At 46.5% G+C, this 18,572-nt stretch overlaps 2 protein-coding genes across 2 annotated transcripts in view; one reads left to right on the forward strand and one right to left on the reverse strand.

Moving 5' to 3' along the window:
- The window catches only part of LOC125457394 (disintegrin and metalloproteinase domain-containing protein 12-like), a 130,441-nt gene that overhangs the window by 104,640 nt on the left and 7,229 nt on the right, over positions 1-18,572 (reverse strand). The window lies entirely within an intron of this gene.
- LOC125456241 (sperm flagellar protein 1-like) overlaps positions 1-18,572 on the forward strand; it is a 62,175-nt gene that overhangs the window by 21,931 nt on the left and 21,672 nt on the right. The window contains exons 3-4 of the mRNA XM_048539191.2: positions 8,437-8,596; positions 16,840-16,879. Coding sequence (XP_048395148.1) covers positions 8,437-8,596; positions 16,840-16,879 — 200 coding nt within the window. The remainder of the gene's footprint in view (positions 1-8,436; positions 8,597-16,839; positions 16,880-18,572) is intronic.

Raw genomic sequence — 18,572 nt, forward strand, 5'->3', positions numbered from 1 at the left:
TCCTGGTGGTCACCCATCTCTGACTGGACCTGGGTGTAACCACCTCCCTAAAGTTAGTACCTATCACTCTCTATCAGGGCGGCACGTCGGCTCAGTGGTTAGCACTGCAGCCTCACAGCGCCAGTGACCCAGGTCTGATTCCAGCCTCGGGCAACTGTCTGTGTGGAGTTTGCACATTCTCCCAGTGTCTGCATGGGTTTCCTCCGGGTGCTCCGGTTTCCTCCCACAGTCCAAAGATGTGCAGGCTAGATGGATCGGCCATACTAAATTGCCCGTACTGTTCCGGGGTGTTTGGGCTATAGGGGGATGGGTCTGGGTGGGATGCTTCAAGGGGCAGTGTGGACTTGTAGGGCTGAAAGGCCTGTTTCCACACTGTAGGGAATCTAAACTAGTCTAATCTCTCTTCCCTCTATATACACCGCAGTGTGTCCGGCTGCTTCTCCAACCAAACCATGTGGTCTATGAGGTCGGTGAGCTGGACACACTTCCTGTGATGTAGTTGTCCAGGACACTAGACTGCTCACTGATTTCCCACATCTGGCAGGAGAAACATACCATGGCCCTAACAGCATGTCAGCATAGTATTAATACCAGACACTTTGCCCCACTCGTTAGACTTTCACCATTGCGCTAGGGTTTGCAAGACTGGTACTGGGAATTCTGCGACAGAGCTCCAAGTGCCACTGTCACTGATGGACAGAAAGGCCATATGAGACTCAGTTGTTTACACATACCTCAGTAGTCTAATCATTTAGCTTCAACGTATATAGAACATAGAACAATACAGCGCAGAACAGGTCCTTCGGCCCTCGATGTTGTGCCGACCTGTGAACTAATCTAAGCCCCCCCCCCGCTACACTATCCCATCATCATCCATATGCTTATCCAAGGACTGTTTAAATGCCCCTAATGTGGCTGAGTTAACTATAAGGTAATAATTATTAATTCATACATGTAGTGAGTATTTTAACCCAATAAATTAGCTATATATTGAAGCGCACATGTCTTTTCATAAACATTTTGATCAGACCTCAAAGAACTCATTCGGAACTTACAGCCTAACAATGCAAAAAGACAAACAAATCCATTAATCATGGAAGCACCCAACCATAGTATTACCGCTGGACTGTTAATCCAGAGCACTCATATTATTCTGGGACCTCACATTTGAATCCTGCCACAGGAGATGGTGGAATTTGAATACAATTAAAGAATCTGGGAAAAAAAAATCCTCACCTGGTCTGCCATATATGTGACTCCTCCTGACAGTTAGTAGTAACTCATATCTGGTTGACTCTTAACTGCCCTCTGGGCAACTAGAGATGGGCAATAAATGTTGGTGCAAGCTGTGATAACCTCATCCTGTGAATGAATTTAAAAATTGGAAACATGGTGCTCTGGTATGAGTTGTGTACTACAAGGATCTGTTCTGGGTCCTCTTCTGTTTATGATTTTTGTAAATGATTTGGATGAAGGAGTGGAAGGGTGGATTAGCAAGTTTGCAGATGATACGAAGATGGGTCACATTGTGGACAGTTGGAGGGCTGTTCTAGGTTACAAAAGGACATTGACAGAATGCAGAGCTGGTCTGAGAAGTGGCAGATGGAGTTTAACTCTGAAAAGTGTGAGGTGATTCATTTTGGAAGGACAAACTTGAAAGCATAATAGGTGGAGGAATTGGGAATAGGGGATGGAATTTTTGCAGGAGGGTGTGTGGGAGGAGGTGTATTCTAGGTCGCTATGGGAGTCAGTGGGCTTGAAATGGACATCAGTTGCTAGCTGGTTGCCCGAGATGGAGATTGAGAGGTCCAGGAAGGTGAGGGCTGTGTTGGAGATGGCCCAGGTGAACTTGAGGTTGGGGTGGAAGGTGTTGGTGAGGTGGATGAACTGTTCGAGCTCCTCTGGGGAGCAAGAGGCGGCGCCGATACAGTCACCAATGTAACGGTGGAAGAGGTGGGGTTTGGGTCCTGTGTAGGTGCGGAAGAGGGACTGTTCCACCTAACCTACAAAAAGGCAGGCATAGCTGGGGCTCATGCGGGTGCCCATGGCCACCTCCATTGTCTGTGGGAAGTGGGAGGGAGTTCCATCCCCTATTCCCAATTCCTCCGCCTCCGCTGCATCTGCTCCCAGGATGAGGCATTCCACTCCCGCACATCCCAGATGTCCAAGTTCTTCAAGTTCCGCAACTTACCTCCACAGTGGTCGAGAACGCCTTTGACCGTGTCTCCTGCATTTCCCGCAACGCATCCCTCACACCCGGCCCCCGCCACAACCGCCCAAACAGGATCCCCCTCATTCTCACACACCACCCCACCAACCTCCGGATACAACGCATCATCCTCCGACACTTCCGCCATCTACAATCCGACCCCACCACCCAAGACACTTTTCCATCCCCACCCTTGTCTGCCTTGCGGAGAGACCACTCTCTCCGTGACTCCCTCGTTCGCTCCACACTGCCCTCCAACCCCACCACACCTGGCACTTTCTACTGCAACCGCAGGAAGTGCTACACTTGCCCCCACACCTCCTCCCTCACCCCCATCCCAGGCCCCAAGATGACCTTCCATATTAAGCAGAGGTTCACCTGCACATCTGCCAATGTGGTATACTGTATCCATTGTACCCGGTGTGGCTTCTTCTACATTGGGGTAACCAAGCGGAGACTTGGGGGCCGCTTTGCAGAACACCTCCGCTCGGTTCGCAATAAACAACTGCACCTCCCAGTCGCGGACCATTTTAACTCCCCCTCCCATTCTTTAGATGACATGTCCATCATGGGCCTCCTGCAGTGCCACAATGATGCCATCCGAAGGTTGCAGGAACAGCAACTCATATTCTGCTTGGGAACCCTGCAGCCCAATGGTATCAATGTGGACTTCACCAGCTTCAAAATCACCCTTTTTCCCACCGCATCCCAAAACCAGCCCAGTTCGTCCTCTCCCCCCACTGCATCCCAAAACCAGCGCAACCTGTCTCTGCCTCCCTAACCTGTTCTTCCTCTCACCCATCCCTTCCTCCCACCTCAGGCCGCACCTCCATTTCCTACCTACTAACCTCATTTCGCCTCCTTGACCTGTGTGTCTTCCATGGACTGACCTATCCCCTCCCTACCTCCCCACCTATACGCTCCTCTCCACCTATCTTCTTTTCTCTCCATCTTCGGTCCGCCTCCCCCTCTCTCCCTATTTATTCCAGAACCCTCACCCCATCCCCCTCTCTGATGAACGGTCTGGGCCCGAAACCTTTGTGCTCCTGAGATGCTACTTGGCCAGCTGTCTTCATCCAGCTCTACACTTTGTTATCTTGTTTTTGATACAGAGCTGTTTACAATCTGACATCTGTATGTTTGGTAATGTCATTGCCTTTCATCAGTTCAAGCATTTTCTTTCTGGCCAGTGACGGAATTGAACAGGAAATGAATTGGTTCAACCCTCATAACCATTTAGTTGAAAAAAAGTTGTTTCAGCGATAGTATGAACTGCAGATGCTGGAGAATCTGAGATAACAAGATGTACAGTTGGATGAAGCAGCAGGCCAAGCAGCAGAGGAGTAGGAAAGCTGATATTTTGGGCCTCGAACCTTCTTCAGAAATCGGGCAGGGGAAGGAGGTTCTAAAATAAATAGGGAGAGAGGGGGAAGCGGATAGAAGATGGATGGAGGAGAAGATAGGTGAAGAGGAGACAGACAAGTTAAAGAGGTGGGGTTGGAGTTCGTAAAGGTGAGTGTAGGTGGTGAGGTAGGGAGGAGATAGGTCAGTCCCGGGAGGACTTTAAACGTAGTCAGAGTCTGAGATTACTGGCTCAGGAACAACAGCCATTGCCCTCTGTTTGTTTCTCTGAAGCACCATTTATCAAAGTCTGAGAATTAACACCCCACTAGATCTCATCACCATAAGTTGGGGTTTCCAAGAATATACATTCAGCCAAATATAAGGGGATGGGATGAAGTTAGTAGGTAGAAGATGGGGATGGGGCTTGAGGTGGGAGGAGGGGATAGGTGGGAGGAAGAACAGTTTAGGGAAGCGGAGACAAGCTGGACTGGTTTTGAGATGTGGTCGGGAGACGGGAGATTTTGAAGCTTGTGAAGTCCAAGTTGATACCATAGGGCTACAGAGTTCCCAAGCAGAATATGAGTTGCTGTTCCTGAAACCTTCAGGTCGCATCATTGTGGCACTACAGGTGGCCCAGTATGGACCTGTCGTCTACGGTATGGGAGGGGAGTTGAAATGGTTCACGACTGGGAGCTGCAGTTGTTTAATGCGAACCGAGTGTAGGTGTTCTGCAAAGTGGTCCCCAAGCCTCCGGTTGGTTTCCCTGATGTCAGGAGGCCATAATGGGAACGGCGGATGCAGTATACCACATCAGCAGATGTGCAGGTGAACATCTGCATGATGTGGAAAATCTTATTGGGTCCTGGGATAGAGATGAGGGGGAAGGTGTAGGGGCAGGGAGAAGTGCCGGGTGTGGTGGGGTTGGAGGGGTGTGTGGAGTGTACAAGGGAGTCACAGAGAGAGTGGCCCCTCCAGCAGGCAGATAAGGGTGGGGAGGGAAAAATGTCTTTGGTGGTGGGGTCAGATTGCAGATGGCGGAAGTGTCGGAGGATGATCCGTTGGATCCGGAGGTTGATTGGGTGGTATGTGAGGAAGAGGGGGATTCTGTTTTGGTTTTTGTTGTGCGAAGGGCGTGTGAGGGATGACTTGTGGGAAATAAGGGAGACACGGTCGAGGGAGTTCTTGACCACTGAGGGGGGGAAGTTGCGGTCTTTGAAAAACGAGGACATCTCAGGTGTACAGGAGTGGCATGCCTCATCCTGGGAGCAGATGCGGCAGAGGAGAAGGTATTGGGAATAGGGGATGGCATTTTTGCAGGAAGGTGGGTGGGAAGAGGTGTAATCTAGGTAGCTGTCAGAGTCAGTGGGCTTGAAATGAATATCGGTTTCTAGGTGGTTGCTGGAGATGGAGTCAGAGAGGCCCAGGAAGGAGAGAGAGGTATTAGAGATGTTCCAGGTGAACTTAAGGTTGAAGTGGAAGGTATTGGTGAAGTGGATGAACTGTTCGAGCTCCTCATGGGAGCAGGAGGCAGCGCCAATACAGCCATCAATGTAACGGAGGAAGAGGTGGGGTTTAGGGCCAGTGTAGGTATGGAAGAGGGATTGTTCCACGTAACCTATAAAGATGCAGGCATAGCTTGGGCCCATGCGGGTACCCATGACCTCCCCCTTTGTAGGAAGTGGGAGGAATTAAAAGAAGTCGTTGAGGATGAGGACGTGTTCGGCTAAGCGGATGAGGGTGTCAGTGGAGGGAGTCTGGTCGGGCCTGTGGGACAGGAAGAAGCAGAAGGCCTTTAGGCCATCTGTATGGGGAATGCAGGTGCATAGGGTCTGGACCTCCATGGTAAAGATGAAGTATTGGGCACCGCGGAATTGGAAGCTCTGGAGGAGTTGGAGGCCATGGGTGTTGTCACGGACGTGGGTAGGGAGTTCCTGGACCAAGGGGGAGAAAATAGAGTCCAGATAGGTGGAGATAAGTCAGTGGGGCAGGGGCAGATGAATACAGTGGGTCGACCAGGGCAGCCAGGTTTGTGGATTTTGGGAAGGAGATAGAAGCAGACAGTGCGGTGTTGGGGAACGATGAGGTTGGAGGCTATGGGTGGGAGGTCACCTGAAGTGATAAGGTTGTGGATGGTTTGGGAGATGATGGTTTGGTTTTTGGGGGTGGGGTCATAAGGGGGCGGTAGTACGAGGTGTTGGAGAGTTGGTATCTGGCCTGGGTGATGTGGAGGTCAGTACACAACACTGTAACTACGCCTCCCTTGTCCGCCAGTTTTATGGTGAGGTTGGGATTGGAGTGGAGGGCTGCATGGTGTGTGTGGCGAGGTTGAAGTTGGTGAGGTGGTGGAGAATTTGAGGCGATTGATGAAACGATGGCAGATGGAGATGAAGAGGTCGAGGGAGGGTAGGAGGCCTTGGGGTGGTGTCCAGGAGGAGGTGTTGCGTTGGAGGTGGGAGAAGAGGTCAGTAGTGGGAGGGTTAGGCTCACAGTTGAAGAAGTAAGCACGGAGGTGGAGGCGGCGGAAAAACTGCTCGATGTCCAAGTGTGACTGGTATTTGTTGATTTGTTGATGTGTGGGTGGAGGGGGACAAGAGTGAGCCCTTTACTGAGGACTGACCGTTCGTCCTCAGTAAGAGGGAGGTCTGGGGATGCTGAAGACTCGGCAAGGCTGGGTGCTGCTGTCTCTTCTGGAGCCGCTGGCTGTGCAGGCGGTGTCGGCAGTGGTGGGCGGAGTTGCATCAGCATCTGTGGTGGGCGGAGTGGGGCAGGAGGCTGCAGCAGCGGTGGTGGTAGGTGTGTCCTTAATGTTTTCTATGGTATTGGACTCGGAAATGTAGGTGGTGTCATTCGCTGTCCCAGAAGTGGTGTATCCGGCAGCGGAGGATGTGACTGTAGCCACATGGCCAATGGCGGCGGGCACATTGTGGGGAAAGTGCTGGGTAGGGTTGGGGTTTTAGGAGGTGGAGAAAGCCCCTTTGGGTGGTAGGCACCAGAAAGTTTACTGTACTTATGGTTTTGTGTCCACGAAAACTGAGTAGAATTGTGAGTTCAGGTTATGGATCCTACGAAGAATGAAAAACAGGAGAGGTCCTTTGCAGGTCTGGGAGAGGGAGGCTATGAGCTGTGGTAGGCTTAATTGTAGTGCCTGGAAATGCTGGCGCATTGCTGCGAGTGTGTGCTTCAGGAGTTGCGGGGAGAAACGCTTCTGAAGGGTCTCAATGTTCTGAATGTAGACATTGTCCCATTTGGGGCCAAATTGGGAAGGTTTGAATGTGTACTGCCGTCCATTAGGGATGATCTGCTTCTGTACGTAGACACTATGAAAGGTGATGTGGCTGTAGTATCTGGTTTGCTTCGGGACATGGTCGAGCAGTTTCAAGGCCAAAGAGATTACGAGGGAGTTGCAGTGGGAGAGAGATCCACTGAGGTTTTCCCGGAGGGAGGAGGGTAACTTCTTCATCCTTAGAAGAGGCTTCGCAGTGGGGTTAAATTGTCTCAGAGATAGTAGGAATTGCAGATGCTGGAGCATCTGAGATAACAAGGTGTAGAGCTGGATGACGATCCTCAACGTATCACCCTGCCAAACTCCAGATCCAACGCATCCTCCTCCGACACTTGCACCATCTGCAATCCAACCCCACCACCAAAAACATTTTTCTCACCCCACCCTTATCTGCCTTCCGGAGGGACCACTCTCTCCATGACTCCCTTGTCCGCTCCACACTCCCCACCAGCCCACCACACCTGGCACTTTTTTCCTGCAATCACAGGAAATGCTACATTTGCGCCTACACCTCACCCCCATCCCAGGCCCCAAGAAGACTTTCCACATAAAGCAGATGTTCACCTGCACATCTGCTGATGTGGTATACTGCATCCACTGTTCCCATTGTGACCTCCTCTACATCGAGGAAACCAAGCGGAGGCTTGGGGACCGCTTTGCAGAACACCTACACTCAGTTCACACTAAACAACTGCACCTCCCAGTCGCGAACCGTTTCAGCTCTCCCTCCCATTCTGCAGATGACGTGTACATCCTTGGCCTTCTGCAGTGCCACAATGATGTGACCCAAAGATTGCAGGAACGGCAACTCATATTCTGCTTGGGAACTCTGCAGCCCAATGTTATCAATGTGGACTTCCTAAGCTTCAAAATCTCCTCTCCCTCTACCGCATCTCAAAACCAGCCCAGCTCACCCGGTCCTCCCTAACCTGTGCTTCCTTCCACCTATCCCCTCCTCCCATCTCCAGCCGCACCCCCATCTCCTACCTACCAACCTCATCCTGACCCCTCGACCTGTCCGTCCTCCCTGGACTGACCTATGTCCTCCCTACCTCTCCACCTACACTCACCTTTACTGGCTCCACCCCTGCATCTTTGACCGGTCTGTCTCCTCTCCACCTATCTTCTCCTCTATCCATCTTCTATCCGCCTCCCCCTCGCTCCCTATTTATTTCAGAACCCCCTTCCCCTCCCCCATTTCTGAAGAGTCTAGGCCCAAAACATCAGCTTTCCTGCTCCTATGATGCTGCTTGGCCTGCTGTGTTCTTCCAGCTCGACACCTTGTTATATCAGTAGAAAAAAGTATTGTTTAAGCGTCACAATAGGAACTATTGCTGTAGAACAGGATTGATGAGTCCCTTGTTTAGAGTGGTAAAGTAAATATTAATTTAAACATATACCAGCCAGCCTGCAGACATGCCCCTAGTATACATATTTGCACTACTACACCCCACAGCTTTGAAATTTTGGCACCGTTTTCAAGGATTTATTGAACACATTTTGAAAATGATCATTGAATATACTGCCAACATCCTTTCAAGGAGTCTAAGACATTGATTGCATTGTCGAAAATGTAAGTTTCTTTTCATTCCTAATGTAGGAAAGTTTTCAATAGACTCAACTTCTACATTCCCGATGACGTAGTTCACAAGGTTGCCCAATGCTCCCCAGGAGTTGTGGAGCTCGTGCTGAACACATTACGGCTGAAGATCGGTGAGAAACTACAACAGAAAAAGAATAAGGTGGCTTCATCACCACAGGTATCGAGAAATGCTAGAGTGTTCTAAACAACTGTCAGTGATCTGTTTATTGGTGAATAGTGAATTGATAATGAATGAACAAAAAGACTTAGTTAGCTGACCCTTTTACTTCTTTAAGAGCTCTTCATCATGCTTTGAGTGATAGTTTACATCAACATTCAGAGTAGATTTAAGTCTTCTGTGTTTCCATACTAGCAACCCAGGAACTTCAGTTTAAACTCTCCAGTGGAAAATTGTAAAATTGTCAGCTGACACTTGAAAAGTTCCATGAATTTTGCTGAATTGTTGTGAGAATACAACTGGCTCATTGTCACTCAGGGAGAGAGTATCAGCATGTGTTTGACTCTTAATCCCATGCAATTATAAATTGGGCTTGCTTGACCATTTATTATTGGCAGTAAGCCTTATAACAGCAAGCAGAACCTCATAAATGTGGATAAATCATTTCAATTTTAAAAGACGAATAGTTAAAATATTTACCAACCAATCAATTATCTGTTTTTCTGGATGTCTTAATTTCATTTCTCACGGAATGCAGCCATTCCACTCTGGGCTGAACTGCATGAGAGAGTTCTTTACGCCACTGCTGTCTCTGAATCTCCTGTCTCCCACTCTTTAAGGGGCCATTGTCTCAGGTGATCATCTCTTTTGGTCTTTTCAGTGCTACTGTCTCTGCATTTGCCCCTTTGGCTCTTACCAGTGCTGGTGTCTCTGGGTGCTTGCCCTTCCTGCTCTTATGGGATAGTGTAGGGGGAGGGGCTCAGATTAGTTCGCAGGTCGGCGCAACATCGAGGGCTGAAGGGCCTGTTCTGCACTGTATTGTTCTATTCTATTGTTGCTGTTATCCGTCTCTGCATTTTCCTTTCTCTTTTGATGCTGCTGCCTGTGAGGAGGAGGTTTATGAGAATATTTTTTATTCACTCGTAGGACATGGGCATTGCTGGCTGGGGCAGCACTAATTGCCCATCACTAGTTCCCTTGAGAAGGTGGTGGTGAGCTGTTTTCTTGAACCACTGCAGAGCATGTGCTGTAGATTGACCCAGAATGCATGAGAGTGAGTTCCAGGATTTTGACCGAGCTACACTTGTCATCAGGATAGTGAGTGACTTGGAAGGAAACCTACAGATGTCAGTACTGTATACCTCCACCGCCCCTGTTCCTCCAGCGACTGGCATTCTTGGATTTCCTAGCCATGCACTCAGATCCTGCGTGGACCAGCTGGTGGGAGACATCTTTAAGCCTTCCTTACCACACTCTGAAGACCCCATCTGCGTCAAGAAGATCGCCGTCATCCTGGTGCCAATGAAAAATCATGCAGCATGCCTCAATGACTAGTGCCCATTGCCTCTGACCTCCTTGATTACCAAGTGCTTTGAAAGGTATGTTATGCTCACATCAACTCCAGCCTATCAAATTGCCTTGATCCTTTTCAGTTCACCTACTGGCATAACATGTCCATAGCAGACTCCATCCTTGCCCCTACACTCATCCCTGGAACATTTGGATTATAAGAATTCCTACTTCAGGCTCCTTCTTATCGACTACAGTTCTGCCTTTAACTGGATCCTCAAATTGCTGACCAATAGACTCCAATCGGTAAGAATAGGTGAAAACACCTCCTGCATCATAATCCTTAACATCGCTGCCCCACAAGGCAGCATACTCATCTCCCTATTACACTCCTTATACACTCACGACTGTGTGGCCAAATTCCACCCGAATCCCATTTACAAGTTTGCTGATGACAACTGTTGTGGGCCAGATCTCAAACAACAACGTGACAGAAATCAGGAAACAGATTGAGTACTTAGCGGCACAGTGTAAAGACAACAATTTCTCCATTAATGTCAGCAAAATGTAGGAGCTGGTCATCGACTTCAGGAAGCGGAGTGGAGAACACACCCCTGTCTGCATCAGTGGTGCTAAGGTGGAAATGGTCGAGAGTGTCAAATGCTTGGGAGCGATGATAACCAACAATCTGTCCTGGTTTACTCACATTGTGTCAGTCAAGAAAGATTGGAACGCTTTGCCTGCAACTGTAGTAGATTCGCCAACTTTAGGTCCATTTAAGTCGTCATTGGATAAGCATATGGACGTACATGGAATAGTGTAGGTTAGATGGGCTTCAGATTGGTATGACAGGTCGGCACAACATCGAGGGCCAAAGGGCCTGTACTGTGCTGTAATGTTCTATGTTCTATGTAAAGCATAATAATGACTCTACTTCCTCAGGAGGTTAAGCAAATTCACATGCCCACCAAGACTGTTAGCAATTTTTATATGTGCACCAGAGAAAGCATGCTATCTGAATGCATTTCAGAGTGATATGGCAACTGCTCTTCCCAAGACCTCAAGAAACTACAGAGAGTTGTGAACACAGCCCAGTCTGTCATGCAAACCAGCCTTCCATCCATTGACTCCTTCTACACTTCTCGCTCCCTGGGGAATGCAACCAACATAATCAAAGATCCCTCCCATCCCTGTTATACTCTCTTCCAAGCTCTTCTATTGGGCAAAAGATATATAAATCTGAATACACATGTGAAGAGAGTAGCAGGGGAATGAATAGAACATATAACATTACAGCAAAGTACAGGCCCTTCGGCCCTCGATGTTGTGCTGACTTGTCATACCGATCTCAAGCCCATCTAACCTACACTATTCCATGTACGTCCATATGCTTATCCAATGACGACTTAAATGTACTTAAAGTTGGTGAATCTACTACAGTTGCAGGCAAAGCGTTCCATTCCCTCACTACTCTCTGAGTGAAGAAACTACCTGTGACATCTGTTCTATATCTTTCACCCCTCAATTTAAAGCTATGTCCCCTGGCGCTTGCTGTTACCATCCTAGGAAAAAGAATCTCCCTATCCAACCTATCTAACCCTCTGATTATTTTATATGTTTCAATTAAGTCACCTCTCAACCTTCTTCGCTGTAACGAAAACAGACTCAAGACCCTCAGCCTTTCCTCGTAAGACCTTCCCTCCATACCAGGCAACATCCTAGTAAATGTCCTCTGCACCCTTTCTAAAGCTTCCACGTCTTTCTTATAATGCGGTGACCAGAACTGTACGCAATAATCCAAGTGCAGCAGCTTCACCATAACCTCTTGGTTCCGGAACTCGATCCCTCTATTAATAAAAGCTAAAACACCGTATGCCTTCTTAACAGCCCTGTCAACCTGGGTGGAAACTTTCAAGGATCTGTGTACATGGACACTGAGATCTCTCTGCTCATCTACACTACCAAGAATCTTACCATTGGTCTAGTACTTTGCCTTCCCGGTACTCCTACCAAAGTGCATCACCTCACACTTGTCTGCATTAAACTCCATTTGCCACCTCTCAGCCCAGCTCTGCAGCTTATCTATGTCTCTCTGCAACCTACAGCATCCTTCGTCACTATCCCCAACTCCACCGACCTTAGTGTCGTCTGCAAATTTACTAACCCATCCATCTACGCCCTCATCCAGGTCATTTATAAAAATGACAAACAGCAGTGGACCCAACACCGACCCTTGCGGTACACCACTAGTAACTGGTCTCCAGGATGAACATTTCCCATCAACACTACCCTCTGTCTTCTTTCAGCAAGCCAATTTCCGATCCAAACTGCTATATCTCCCGCAATTCCATTCCTCCGCATTTTGTACAATAGCCTACTGTGGCGGACCTTATCGAACGCCTTGCTGAAATTCATATACACCACATCAACCGGTTTACTCTCATCTACCTGTTTGGTCACCTTCTCAAAGAACTCAATAAGGTTTGTGAGGCACGACCTTCCCTTCACAAAACCGTGCTGACTATCCCTAATCAATTTATTCTTTTCTAGATGATTATAAATCCTATCCCCTATAACCTTTTCCAACACTTTACCAACAACTGAGGTAAGGCTCACTGGTCTATAATTACCAGGGTTGTCTCTACTCCCCTTCTTGAACAGGGGAGCCACATTTGCTAACCTCCAGTCATCTGGCACTATTCCTGTAGACAATGACGAGTTAAAGATCAATGTCAAAGGCTCGGCAATCTCCTCCCTGGTTTCCCAGAGGATCCGAGGATAAATCCCACCTGGCCCAGGGGCCTTATCTATCTTCACCCTCTGAAGGATTTCTAATACTTCTTCTGTGTGAACTTCAATCCCACGTAGTCTAGTAGCCTGTATGAACAGGCCCATCCATGGACATAGGAGGTTAGTTATGTGTGGAACCACAGGAAGTGGAAGAGATTGTTAATGAGTACCTTATATCGGTATTCACCAAGGAGAAAAACTCGCACTGTTGCACTTCCCCATCTGTCTTCATCTCAATCCTGCCATTTTAGGAATCTGCTCTGTTTGATGGGGAAAATGCAGCTATGTGAGTCTATTTCTGTTTTCTTTATTCATTCACGGCACAAGGGCGTCGCTGGCCAGGTAGCATTTATTGCCCATCCCTAAATGAGGGCAGTAAGAGCCAACCACATTGCTGTGGGTCTGGAGTTGCATGTAGGCCAGACCAAGTAAGGATGGCAGTTTCCTTCCCCAAAGGGCATGAGTGAAGCAGATGGATTTCTCCTGACAATCAACAATGGACTCATGGTCATCATTAGATTCTTAATTCCAGATGTTTATTGAATTCAAATTTCACCATCTGCCATGGTAGGATTCAAATCTGTGTCCCCAGAACATTATCTGGGTCTATAGATTAACAGTCCCGCAATAATATCACTGGGCCATCGCCTCTCCGACTTTCATGTTGGGATTATCAATGTTAATACCTTCATTGGCAATTTGATACAACTGATCTTAGCCTAACTTGGGTGCAGTTACCTATTTACAATTCTTTATTGATATAACTTCAGTCACTGTCCAATTTGAATTATTGTCAAAAGTTGAAAAAATTAAAACAAGTTTCTGTTTCCTCTGATTTCTTTCCTTGACCTTGAGTTCAGCCTATCAGAATTTATTAATATTTTCACATGTCATTATCTACTTTGATTAACCATCTTTTTCCTTTCTTAAATGCATCTACATTGTCCTTCTTTTGTAAAATTGAATGCAAAATGTATGAATTCTACATGCCTTCATATTTCACAATAAATAGGGAGGAATTTTCCCAGGCCCAGAACAACATGGGCAATGGCAAGACGTTGGGAAAATATAACAAAATATTCAGTTCCAGTTAACTGGTAACCTCTCTAACGATACAGATCTGTTCTTTGATGCCTTGCTTAGCACATAATTAACAGCTAAGCAGATCTTTTCAGAAGACAAGATTGACAAAAGCAAACATTTTTCAAGAGAAGTGTTGTCAAATTGCTGACCTCTTTCTGCAGAGAGAAAATAAATTTCAATAGGTATGGTATTTGGACAGGAAAGCATTGAATAACTGTTGCTGTTTAACTTGATAAGGAAATCCTAAATATAATCTTCAGAACTGCAGCCTTTGTCAGGAGATAGATTGTTTTTCCTTATTTCAATTATATTCAAATTATTGACTAAAGTAGATATATGTGTTTAGAGTCACTATGACTGGGGCTTAACATCCTCAAATAGGGTCATAAGTTTAACCACTAAGCAAACTCAGTTCTGAAGCTGAACTGGATCAGTCACGTACATGCTATTGCTACAAGAACAGTCTGGGACACCTACAGTGACTCACTTACCTCCTGACTCTCCAAAGCCTTTCTACCATCTGCAAGCCACAAATCAGGAATCTGATGGAATACTCCCCACTTGCCTGGATGCATACAACTCCAACAACACTGAAGCTTGACACCATCCAGGACAAAGCAGCCTGCTTGATTGGTGCCACTTCCACAAGCATCCACCTCCTCCATCACCAACGTTCAGTAGCAGCAGTGTGTACAAGATGTAGAAATTCACTATGGCCCCTTACACAGCACCTTCCAAACCAATGACTGCTTCTGTTCAGAAGTACAAGAGCAGTCGATCGTTATTGCTCATTCATGGGACTTGGCCATTGTTTGTTGACCAGCATTTTTATTGCCTGTCTGTAGTTGCCCTCGATGAGGTGGCGATGAGCTGACTTCTTTAACTGCTGCAGATGCCATGTTGTTGATTGATCCACAATGCTCTTAGGAAGACCAGAATTAGCTTTATTGTGACGTACTCAAATGAATACAATGAAAAGTATACCAGTTGCTGTTTACAGCACCACCTTAGGCGAAAAGGTCACTAGGTACAGCTTTTTCAGTTACAGTTCTTGGAAAAATAATGAAGTAAAAATGTCCATCATTGCAGATTTCAGGAATAAGTTATAAAATGGAGAAAAATAGAAGTTCAGAACAATGGCCTTCCAACCCAGTCCATGCCAGCACCTAGCCTCGAAACTACACCAGGCCTTGACTCTAGACCATGACAGGCTTCACATCAAGGTACATGAGGCCAGAAGATTGCTTTGGAATCACCTCAAGACTAGAAATCCAGGCTGAGGCCATTCCAGGAGCTCTCCATTGGACCAGGATTGAATAGGGCACATGTTAGGCCATGAGGTTGCAGATTGTGCTGGAGTACAATTCTTTTGCTGTTCGTGGCTCACAGCACCTCGTGTATGCCCAGTCTTGAGATGCTAGACAGCTCAAAGTCTGTCTGATTGAGCACAGTGATAGTACCAAAGAACACAATGCAGTGGGGGAAGGGGAGATTTTGAGGCTTGTGAAGTCCACATTGACACCATTGGGCTGCAGGGTTCCCATTGTACCCGGTGTGGCCTCCTCTTCACTGGGGAAACCAAGCGGAGGCTTGGGGACTGCTTTGCAGAACACCTCCGCTCGGTTCGCAATAAACAACTGCACCTCCCAGTCGTGAACCATTTTAACTCCGCCTACCATTCCTCAGACGACGTCCATCATGGGCCTCCTGCAGTGCCACAATGATGCCACCCGAAGGTTGCAGGAACAACAACTCATATTCCACTTGGGAACCCTGCAGCCGAATGGTATCAATGTGGACTTCACAAGCTTCAAAATCTCCCTTTTCCCCACTGCATCCCAAAACCAGCCCAGTTTATCCCCTCCCCCCGCTGCGTCACAAAACCAGCCCAGCTTGTCCGTTCGCCCCACTGCATCCTAAAACCAGCCCAACCTATCTCCACCTCCCTAACCTGCTCTTCCTCTCACCCAACCCTTCCTCCCACCTCAAGCCGCTCCTCCATTTCCTACCTACTAACCTCATCCTGCCTCCTTGACCTGTCCGTCTTCCCTGGACTGACCTATCCCCTCCCTACCTCCCCACCTATACTCTCCTCTCCACCTATCTTCTTTTCTCTCCATCTTCGGTCAGCCTCCCCCTCTCTCCCTATTTATTCCAGAACCCTCACCCCATCCCCCTCTCTGATGAAGGGTCTAGGCCCGAAACGTCAGCTTTTGTGCTCCTGAAATACACCTTAAATTTTGTTTTGCTCGCACATGCTGTATATGCATCATCAAGAGGGTCAATAAATCCAGATCCGCTCAATATCAATCACTAAAGTCCAAAAACAATGTTAGGCTTATTTTTTATGGATATAATAGGCCTGGACATTTGCCTATGCCAGCATAGTAGTCCCTGTACCAATGTCTTTCATGGAAAGTGAATGTTGTTGGCACGATCAATATTTATTGCATATCTCTAGTTGTCAATGAATTAAGTGACTTGCTGGGCCATTTCAGATGGCAGTTAAGAAACGGTGGGTCTTCAATAACAATAAGCCAGATGAAGATGAATGGAAGATTTCCTTCTTTGAGGCACATTAATGAATCACCTTGATTTTTAAGACCATTGATGTGAGTTGTCACGGTCAGCATTACTTGAATAAGCTACACCTTCCAGGTTTCTTGTGATAACTTGTTTGAAGATACTGGGAAGTATTCCACAGATATCCTTTAATGTCATCTCAAAGCTGAGTTTGGAACATGTTAAACAATAATGTGCAATTCTATAATATATTCCATTTCAACGCAATAAAACATCCTCACGCACTTCATAGGAGCATTGCCAAGAAATATTTGACAACCTGCCATTTTAATCAAAAAGATAGGCTCTAAAGAGTACATCAAAGAGGGAAGTATCGAGTTGGACTGGTTTCAGAAAGCAATTTCAGAGCTTAGGGCTTAGGCACTTGAAGGTATGGCTGTTGGTGGTTTAGCACTTTAAAAATCCAAAGCAGCAAATTTCAATCTTATCTTCACTTGTTCTAACATAGGTTACATTGCTAAAAGAAATAAACTTACATTTTATTGTTTTTCACGCAGGACCTTGAGTATTATAACACAACAATGGAGGAAGATTCAGGTAAGAGTTTGTTATTTAAAATCTAAAATAGATGTGTAGCTATAATCTCAGTTCTTGCCATTTTACAATGCAGTAAAACAGTACTCATTTGTGAATGTTTGCATTGCATGCCCTACGTTGTTTATCCTCTTAATTGGAAATTAATGAAAACAGGGCAGAGCATTAATGCACAGAGACTGTGTTCAAGGTACAGTACTCCATAGCTGCCGTGAGATACCAATCTGCAATTTTGGAGAAAGGCACAGGAAACATGCTGAATCTCAAGCATGACTTGTTCAGCCCAATCCGCATGAGAGATTCCATAATTGGTCATGTTACCAGACATGATATCCCAAATTATTAAGCTCCTGGATGAGGAAGGGCAAACTGGTTCTTTTTCTTTATTCACCCACCTCTTTGATTAGAACAAAATTAATTAGAAATCATCTCTTTCCTTATAAATACCTTTGTCCCAAATCCAAATGAATTTTACTTAGAAAGGAGCCATATAACCAGTTTTCTTGTGTTAACCAGGAGTGAGTTTATTAATGACTAAAACCTAAGGTAGGCAGTCGACTATATATAAGTAGTTTATTAAAAAGCAGTGGTTTAGATATTGTACCTTAGCTAAGTGGACAGAAAAAGCGTACAGCCCACTACGGTCAAGAGTGATTCATTGATGTCAGAGGATGAATGGATAATTTACACAGAGTGTATTGATCTTAATCGTTTGTCTTGGCAGCGTCCTGCTCTATGGCTGAAGTATTAGGGAACTCTTCTTCGGTTCTACCTTCATCATCCCTGGTCCAGTTTCCATCTGAAGAAGACTATTGCATGACAAGAGCTGCTATCTGTAGAGGATTGCATCCTGTCACAAAGTACTTGTCAATATATTTCTGTAACCTGTTATTTTTAACCTTTCAAACTAATGAATATAGGGCAGATAGGATGCCGATCTGCCTTCCTGCCCATCTCTGAGCTTGAGGCTACTTCTTAGAAGGTTGTTAGCTGATCCTTACCAGACATTTGTAAAATTAAAACGGCACACAAGACACCATTCTACCAAATTGAGACCAACATGGAATCCTAAGCCAAGAGATCCTGAAATTTCGAGGCCAGAGATAATGGGAACTGCAGATGCTGGAGAATCCAAGATAACAAAGTGTGGAGCTGGAAGAACACAGCAGGCCAAACAGCATCTCAGGAGCACAAAAGCTGACATTTCGAGCCTAGACCCTTCATCAGAGAGGGTCTAGGCCCAAAACGTGGCCCTTCACACTTTGTTATCTTGTGCCATTTGTCCATTTGAGTAAGCTACAGGCAGATCAGTGGTGCTTATGTTGTGCCTTTGGTGTAGAAGTATTAAAGGAGAGAAAATCCCCCTCTCTGATGAAGGGTCTAGGCCCGAAACGTCAGCTTTTATGCTCCTGAGATGCTGCTTGGCCTGCTGTGTTCATCCAGCTCCATTCTTTGTTATTCTGAAATTTCGAGGGATTGTTTCTCTTCGTTTCAGAGAGGAACAGAAAACAACTTCTCCTCTGAGGTGGCCTTATGCCATGCTTATCAATTCTTATATGTATTTCAATGCCAAATTATTATCATTTATCAAAGGTCCAATTTCTTAAACTTATGCCGTGCCTTGTTGTAGCTGTGTTTTAGATGGCCTACAGCTCTGGACCGATGCTATTAGCATCTCTCAAGAGACAGCACATAT

This window comes from Stegostoma tigrinum, chromosome 1 (assembly GCF_030684315.1).
Source record: "Stegostoma tigrinum isolate sSteTig4 chromosome 1, sSteTig4.hap1, whole genome shotgun sequence".
Taxonomy (NCBI): domain Eukaryota; kingdom Metazoa; phylum Chordata; class Chondrichthyes; order Orectolobiformes; family Stegostomatidae; genus Stegostoma; species Stegostoma tigrinum.